Here is an 8,293-nt window from a genome sequence, read left to right as displayed (position 1 = left end):
GTAATTGGTATGGTAACAGATAACATTGTGGAAGAAGTTTTGCATGTCAATAATGAAAGTCACGAGGATGATGATGACGCCGAAGGAGGTGAAACTTTAACAAATACACAAGCTATAGCGTTAGTTCATCGATTGAAACATTTTCTTTCAACAAATGATTTTCAAGGCAGTGTCTTTGATAGCCTTATTAGTTTGGAAAATGAAATAGAAAAATTTAAAGAAAAAAGTGTCAAACAATCGAAAATAACATACTTTTTTAAAAACTAATTTTATGTTATTGAAAAATTATGAATTTTGTTATATTATTATAATTTTATTTATCTACTGTTCAATTTTGATTTAATATGAAAAACGTACAATTGAATGTACTTAAATATTTTTTTAAATTAAATTTATTAAGTACACATGATGAAATATTTATAAGAGCCTCGTTTATTTGAATTTTTCTTTTTTGAGCTTCGTTTAATGGAAATCGCGATCATTAGAATTTCTGTGTAAATCGGAAAAAACTGATCCCCTTGCCATTTCGAATTATCGGGACTCGACTGTATATAAATAAGGAGAAGCTCAAAAAATTTCACGTTTATACCGCCAATGCGCCAACGAAAACACAAATTAAAAAACAAGTGCGTGTAGCGTAGTACACATAACAGAAGTGAAACTTTGAAGGCAGACAAAGAAAGAGGGAGTGACCCGAGAGAGAATGAGAGAGAGAGAGAGAGAGAGAGAGAGAGAAAGAATATATCTAAATAAATTCACAACATTTGCAAAGAATACAAATGGACAAAATTTACGAAAAATGGAGAAGGGTCGACCGGTGTAGGTAATCGCCGGACACAAACCGTGGCAACAACGCGCGCTACTCCGAGCGTTTATCACTCGCACAAACGCAGCGATTCCAGGACAGCAGCAACGGCACAAATTACCGCAAGGCAATACCAATAAATCCGACGTCGGAATGGATAGCACTTTATAGTACGCACAAGCACTAGCCAGGAAACGGAAATAAGCGCCAAAAAGTAGGCACCAAAAAAATTGGGACAAAAAACGCCCCAAACAGTAGGCACCAAGAAAATATAACGCCAAAAAGTAGGCACCAAAAATATATTTCCTACAAGTTTGCAACAACACACACGCGCCAAAAAGCAGGCAGTGTTATTTCTCACTAGAAATTAACAGCCACAAGGAAAAACTCAGGAAAAATAGCCTAAAGTGCATCTAAGATATATATAAGGTATAGCTCTCTCTCTCCTTTTCCTTTACGTTGTATCTTTTTTCTCTCTCGCGGAACGAAAATGCCCAAAACGTTACATGGGCTTGAAATTTTGCTCTCCATTCCCGCTCGTCCATCGACGCCTAAGAATTTTCAATTCAAAAAGTCGATTTTCGTACTGAAAAAATACATATATTAATATAAACAAATTTTTCTTGCGATTTGATTTTGAATAAAATCAGGAAGATTTGTTTTTATTTAATTGTATATGAACCTCCTCTTGTGTATTAAAAACCTTAAAGTGTCATTATATCGGCTTCTCTTTGGCAAGAAAAGTAGTGTGTATCAATTTCGAAGTAGGTAAAATATCTCAACAATTAAAAAAGCCAATAAAAGTATTCGTAGCTTGCGACATGGTATAAATATCAAAATGTATCCGATATACATATATACCGATCGGCTATCGATATTTTCGCATAACTTTATTATTTTCTGAGCTACCCTGTGACGCAACGAATTTCAAGTTATTTTGTGGACCCTGTGCCAGGTTGATCATGGCGAAATCCAAGGCGAATTGGATGTTAAAGGTGACGTCTTCTCAAGCCGATGAAGCGGGAAACAGTGAAATTCGCAAAATAGCAACATTTGCATTTTGAATATTTTCTACTAAATTTTTTAATCTTTGTTGTTGTATATTTTTCAATAATTTTCGATTTAAAATTTATTAAACTGATATAATTTACTTAACATACGCTTTGCGCACATGCTTAATTTTGCGTTTCACTACCTCAATATCTCATTTAGCTTGCTCGAGGTTTGGATCCACACCTTTGTTTTGTTTTTAATTTCTGGCATTGCTTTGATTGCTATGTCCGTATTTCAAATTAAATGGTATGCGATGAAATGCCAACGAAAAGATTATATAGTTGATGTTTTGTATGCGAGAAAACTAACAATACATACGTATGTGATTGGCAACCGCAGATGTAGAAGTGCTGTGAGATTGCGCGAAAAATAAAGTAACCACCTTCTCTATTTAATTCGCCTTGGGCAAAATCAAATTCTGACAAATGATTTAAGCGAAGCCGCGAATTTTAAACATTAAATTTGTGATTATTGTGGAAGTTCAACACCCGAAATTTTATTTATTTTGTTGTTTTTATATTGCAAATGGAGAAAAATATAGTCCAATATTTGTTGCGTGACAATGTTGCGGTGAATACTGGTCCAAATGCAAGAGGTTGTTTAAATGGCATCATTCAAATATTCGAAAAATTTAATTATATATCTACAGAATTCTTCTCGGACCAAGCGGAAATAGAATTCAATGATGGAAATTTACTCTGCTCGATTTTCTACCAAGTTCGTTCATTATATCAAGCGTCGCAGGAACGCTACTTTCAAATCCATTCGACACTTCATGGAAATCAGCAATCAGGCAACAGACCGACTTCGGCAGAAAGACTATACCAGGAGATGAGTGCGTGGGAAAAAGAAAATTTGAAAAGGTATAGGTGCACAATATTTCAAAAATTCAGTTTGTTAACAAATTTTTACTTGTTCAGTAATCGTCTTATGCAGTTTGCCCTGGAAAGAATTGGTATTTCTAATAAAAACACTGTTGCTGGTGATAAGCCACATAACGGTTCGTCAAATTTTCTACAAAATATCAGTGACCCTTTAGAGGGCGTGCGTAAAATCGAAGAAATTTGCCAACAATTGCCAAAAGGTATTTATCAATTGCTTGAGGAAATTTCACAAAATTATATATATATATATATTACTTTTTTCCAGAATGGACAATACTCCAACTTTGTAAAGGGCCGCGAACAGAAACTACATATTCAGTTTTTCCGCAGATACATGAGTTGGATGCAAATATATATGTAACAATACTGAGACACGCACGTAGTAAAAAATATCCTACTCCAATTTGCCTACGCTTTAGTGGTCTTGAGCAAAAAGAGCTTTATAAAAAATATGCCAACATTGCAAATCAATTCAAGCAGTGCATAAATGTGGACCCCAAAGAATACATTACAAAAGAAGCTAAAAAATCTTATTGGGATATGTTGTTTGAATTGGACCAGCACATTGCGGTAAATCAACAATTTTTCACACTTACTGCTTTCAATTTATCATTTATTTTGCGTTGCAGCAAGCATTGCAAGAGCTCAAGAATTTCTTTTTTCCTTGGAGTTTTCTGTTCTCCGGCCAACCTTACATTAAGTCTCCCTGTGAAGCTGCCACACTGCTGACTAGGCAAAAGAACGCATTTGCTAGTGTCGATGACTTCTGTAATGAAAACCGATGGGAGTCACAAGAGCGTGTGTTGCTCTCGCTTACAGCTATGAATATCGATACACTATCTGAACTAGAAATTCATGCAATTTGTGCACTGCTCACTAGCAATAGTCGCGAACAGAGTAATGCTGCTAAATTATTACTCAAACTACAAAACGCGCGTAAGCAATTTTACTTTGAAGCTTCATTTTAATTTTCAAATTGTACTTCTCATACAATAGCCGAAGAAAATGTTGAAGGTGACACGAACGGCAACCCCAAGATACTATCATTGCATCACTATCCGTGCATTTTAATAGTGGATGAGGTGCGCTGCCACGACAAGAACTTATTTAAGAATTAGTAATTTAGCTTAATCTTTTTACTGCTTTCAGCGCCTTGATCATTTCTTTTGGGAGGAATTGAACGTTCAGCAAGAATTTTGTCGTGTTAATTCTCTACAATGTCTCTGGCGTCTGCATAGCCTCTACTGTGAACACATACAGAGTGGGTATCTGCTTGTCAACATAACCGACGGCGGATGCCTAGTAAATCCTGGTAAGTTGTGCAGTTTGCAGTGAATTAATTATGGTATGCATTGAAATTATTTACTTGTTCTCCATTATTCAACGACCCTGTGCTGACTTGATATTTTTTTGTAGATAATAATTTACCCAAGACCGAGATGCGCATGCGTTGCTTTTTCGAATATTGGTTACCAAATTGGCTGAAAAAAATTGGTCAAAAGCCGACACAGGATGAATTACTGAAGGACTTCTTTAAACGCAGTTGTTATGTGTAAGAAAATTTAGTAATATGCTGCTCACTTATTTCGAAAATTTTAATGAGGCATCTAACTTAAGTTAATGCTCTGACTAAATACTTACTTACATTGTTTCAACCACATATATTCCATAAATAACTAGTTTTAATGTGTGGTAACCGCTGCGGTTGTGTGCGTTCGGTTCCGCAGGCGTGTCCAGGGTTCAATGCCCACTATGCACATTAAAGATTAAAATGTTTATGCTAATAGCGGCCGTAAAAGTGCAGGCGGATGCAAACATTCGAATGTATTTCTTCCATAAAACACCAGCCATAATTTGGCGTGATAACATAATGCACACCAAAAATTGGGAGAGCAGCTTGGCCTAAACACCTTTAAAAAATGTATGCCCAGTCTATTTTGTAATTCAATGAATCTTATCTGATGGGAGTGTAAGAATGCTTATAAAATTCAGCTCTTTCAATTTCGATTGACAAGTTGGCAGAAACCATTAAATAAAAAAATATTTTAAATTAGATTTTCAAAATATTTTAAATTAAATTTTTAAAATATTTTAAACTAAATTTTTAAAATATTTTTTTATTTTATTTAAAATATTTCTCTTATTCTCTGTAGCCATTACAATAAATTAAAATTAACAGAAATAAGCATTTTATATCCACTAGAAACCAATTTAACTCGTCACAATCTCGTATTTTCCTTTAGGTATGCTGGCCACGGTTCCGGCTTACAATACATCAATGGCAAGCATATTGCGCGGCAGCAAATGAATTGTGTGGTCTTCCTTTTTGGCTGTGAATCGTCACGTTTACGTTCAAATGGGTTGTACAGCGAATTAGTTGGTTCGCATTTGTACTACCACGCTGCCAATTGGTAAGTGTGCAGAGGGAAAGAGCGATTTAGTTGGTATGAGAAAATGTTGAGACTGAACGGTTTTAATTAAAAAAGTTTTACGCTTTACTCAAAGCCAACGGGGCGGTGCAAAGTTGGCTTACTTTTTTTACGTATTAGATATACAGTTTTTTATAAATTCTCATTTTTCAGTCCAACACTGGTAGGCACATTGATGCCTGGGCTGGATGCCAACATGGATGGTGTCGCCACGGAAATTCTTAGCCGCTGGATAGCGCCCAATTCAAAGGATGTGTTGCCCTGGCAGTGTATCGATCGCATAAGCTGGCTGAAGGAGGGTATTGTAAAAAGTATGTATCGAGTTAATGTACAAATGCACTAGGGCGTAAAAATAAAAAATATATTTGCCTGATTTTACATATTTCGATTAATTTAAAACAACATTAAGTTACTAACCTATTTTCAGCTACAAAATGTGAGCTACCAACAGTAGCCAACTCTCCGCAATGTCAAATAGGCAGCTTGTGTTCGGTGGTAGCGCGCATTCATCAGCGTCGTACGGAACAAAAATACTACAATACCGTGCCATACGTTTGCCGTGGACTGCCAGTTTGGAATTGTGACGTTCAACCCTTTCCCAGCAAGTGAACTTAGTATGTAACAATGTATAATATTTAAGTTTGCATTAAATCCAAAGTAAAGTCGTTGCAATTGTCGAATATAATATGTACGTATTAGTCCTTTAAGTCCAAATTATGAAGCCTCACGCAATAATATGCAATATTTGAACACTTTTAAACACTTCTACCTGCACTTAAATTTTGGGAACGCCATCCAATATACCACACAAAAGATCGTCGAATTTTACCACGGATAAAAAAATCCTTCTGACGCAGTTAGTGAGAAATTGTCCAATTGTAGAATGAAATTGAACGAAGGGCAAATCGGTGGCTATAAAGCAGGCAGCATGGTGCTTAATCACTAAGCAATTTTGTTGCAATTTTTATGCGCATAAGGCAAACTCCGTTGCTACAAAGAAATAAGTAGTTGTGTTAATTAATTCTAATGATTCATTAAATATTCTTCGGATATTCGTATATTAGCAAAGGCAAACTAAAATTCACTGTAGGTCTCTCCATTTGTGGAACAACATCAAGACGCACACCACAAATAGGAGGAGGAGCTCGGTCAAACACCCAAAAAGGGTGTACGCGCCAATCTATATATATAAAAGAAAGTCATGTTAGTTACACTATTTATAACTCGGGAACGTCTTTGGCTGAAAATTGGTGGAGAGGTAGCTTAGAACCAGGAGACGGACTTAGGATACTTTTTATCCCATTCGAACGCGTTTCCGTGAGGTCACTATAAAATGTGGTATAACAAAAACGCATCTATGGTTAAGTAGAAAATTTGATAATATAAATTTTGTCAGAAATATATAATAACAGCAATTTGTATTCTCTTTGAATCATCATTATCAATGCCGCGACCAAGACGATTGAATCTTTCCCGACATAGCCCAGAAGGATACGCCAAGAAGGGTCCGAAACATTGCGAATGAAACGACTGAAAAAGCACAAGGAATTGCCCGTGAAGAGCGCCGTGTTAGTATGTCTCGACTTCGTGCTTCTCAATCACAAAAGCAAAGCGAGGCAGCCCGAACGGCTCGGTTGGCAATGCGAAATCGTCGAGCGAATAACAGAGATCAACAAGTAGATCATTTTCGACGCACAAGAAGAGAATTATCAAGTGCAGCGTTTCGATATGATTGCAACACTGATTGCTGCTTGCATCCTAGCGTCTGCATTAGGCCAATGAACGTTGTTTGCGAGTATTGTGGCGCATTGAAGTTTTCCGGAGAAGAAAAATTGAAGAACCAACATGTAATATTTGAAAAAACTCAGCAATGGCCAAAGTATCAGCATCGAAAATCATCATCTGGGACGAATGGCGTATAAACGTGCATTAGAAGCACTTAACCGAACATTGAAAGATATACGCAATGACTCGAGATGTTTTGGAGGCGCAATGATTTTACTGTCTGGCGACTTCCGCCAAACACTGCCAGTAATTCCAAGATCAACGGCTGCTGACGAAATAAACGCTTGCCTCAAATCATCGAATCTATGGCGCTATATGAAGAAACTTCAGCTGACAACAAACATGAGAGTTGCATTACTTAATGATACATCTACTGAAGATTTCTCTGAGCAATTACTGGCTATCGGTAATGGTCGAGTACCTGTCGACGAATCGATCGAATTGATTTCATTTCCTCAGAATTTCTGTAACTTTGTCTCATCGAAAGACGAACTTATCAATAAAGTATTCCCAAACATCATTAATAACTACAAAAATAATGAATGGTTAGATGTAGATGACCTAAACTACATAATTCAAAATGATATCATTGGAACAATGTGATTTACGCGTCGATACTCAAAGGAAAATTTGAAGGTGAAGAAGTTGTCATTCCGAGGATCCCGATGATCCCAACCGATCTTTCGTTTGAGTTTAAAAGACTTCAATTTCCGATCCGTCTTGCATTCGCATGGTCATGCCATTAACAAATCACAAGGCCAATCCTTGAAAGTTTGTGGTCTGAATCTAGAAAATCAATGTTTCTCACATGGTTGTTTGTTCTTGCACCTGATAATAAAACAAAAAAATGTCGTGTATCACAAGGTGCTTAACTGAAGAGTGCAATCTATTAAAGCTTCATTTAAATACTTGATTGATAAAAAAAAATCAAAAATCTGCTTATTTATTGCCTCTAGGGCGGAACAAAGTTCGCCGGGTCAGCTAGTTATATATATATATTTATATATATAAACATTCAAATCTAATCTTAAGCAAACATCCCTGTGCCTCCGACATAGTCCACAAATTTAATAAATCCCACCAATTTTCACATTCCTGCTTTATTTTAATAACCTAACGTAAATTTAATAGAAAACAAAACAAGAAAAAGGCGAATATCGGCCATTAAACAGTTAAGTGCAGGTTTTTCTATACTTAAACTTAAGTTTCATTAATAGGCGTTTACGAATCATTTACTGACTTCAAATCTTCTCTAATGGACTTTGAGTGCGGAAGCTAATAATAAATAATTATTGATATCGAATTGCAAAAGCCTTCACACATTTTATCCATAAGAT

At 36.1% G+C, this 8,293-nt stretch overlaps 1 protein-coding gene across 2 annotated transcripts; it reads left to right on the top strand.

Moving 5' to 3' along the window:
• Positions 1-2,177: 2,177 nt before the first annotated feature.
• On the top strand, positions 2,178-5,931 carry LOC129242765 (uncharacterized). 2 transcript variants are annotated; one of them, XM_054879596.1, is made up of 11 exons: positions 2,179-2,453; positions 2,508-2,721; positions 2,779-2,942; positions 3,008-3,312; positions 3,372-3,678; positions 3,739-3,824; positions 3,892-4,054; positions 4,159-4,294; positions 4,986-5,153; positions 5,325-5,482; positions 5,599-5,931. In XM_054879596.1, the coding sequence occupies exons 1-11, from the start codon at positions 2,384-2,386 to the stop codon at positions 5,778-5,780; spliced, it is 1,953 nt and encodes a 650-aa protein (XP_054735571.1). In that variant the 5' UTR covers positions 2,179-2,383; the 3' UTR covers positions 5,781-5,931. The 2 variants fall into 2 exon arrangements, with proteins under 2 accessions (XP_054735572.1, XP_054735571.1); XM_054879597.1 differs by lacking the exon at positions 4,986-5,153 and having other exon boundaries at positions 2,178-2,453.
• The last annotated feature ends 2,362 nt before the right edge of the window (positions 5,932-8,293 follow it).

This window comes from Anastrepha obliqua, chromosome 3, assembly GCF_027943255.1.
Source record: "Anastrepha obliqua isolate idAnaObli1 chromosome 3, idAnaObli1_1.0, whole genome shotgun sequence".
NCBI classification, from domain to species: Eukaryota; Metazoa; Arthropoda; class Insecta; order Diptera; family Tephritidae; genus Anastrepha; species Anastrepha obliqua.
Note: the sequence above shows the minus strand (reverse complement) of the source record. Positions and strands in the feature narration are given on the sequence as shown.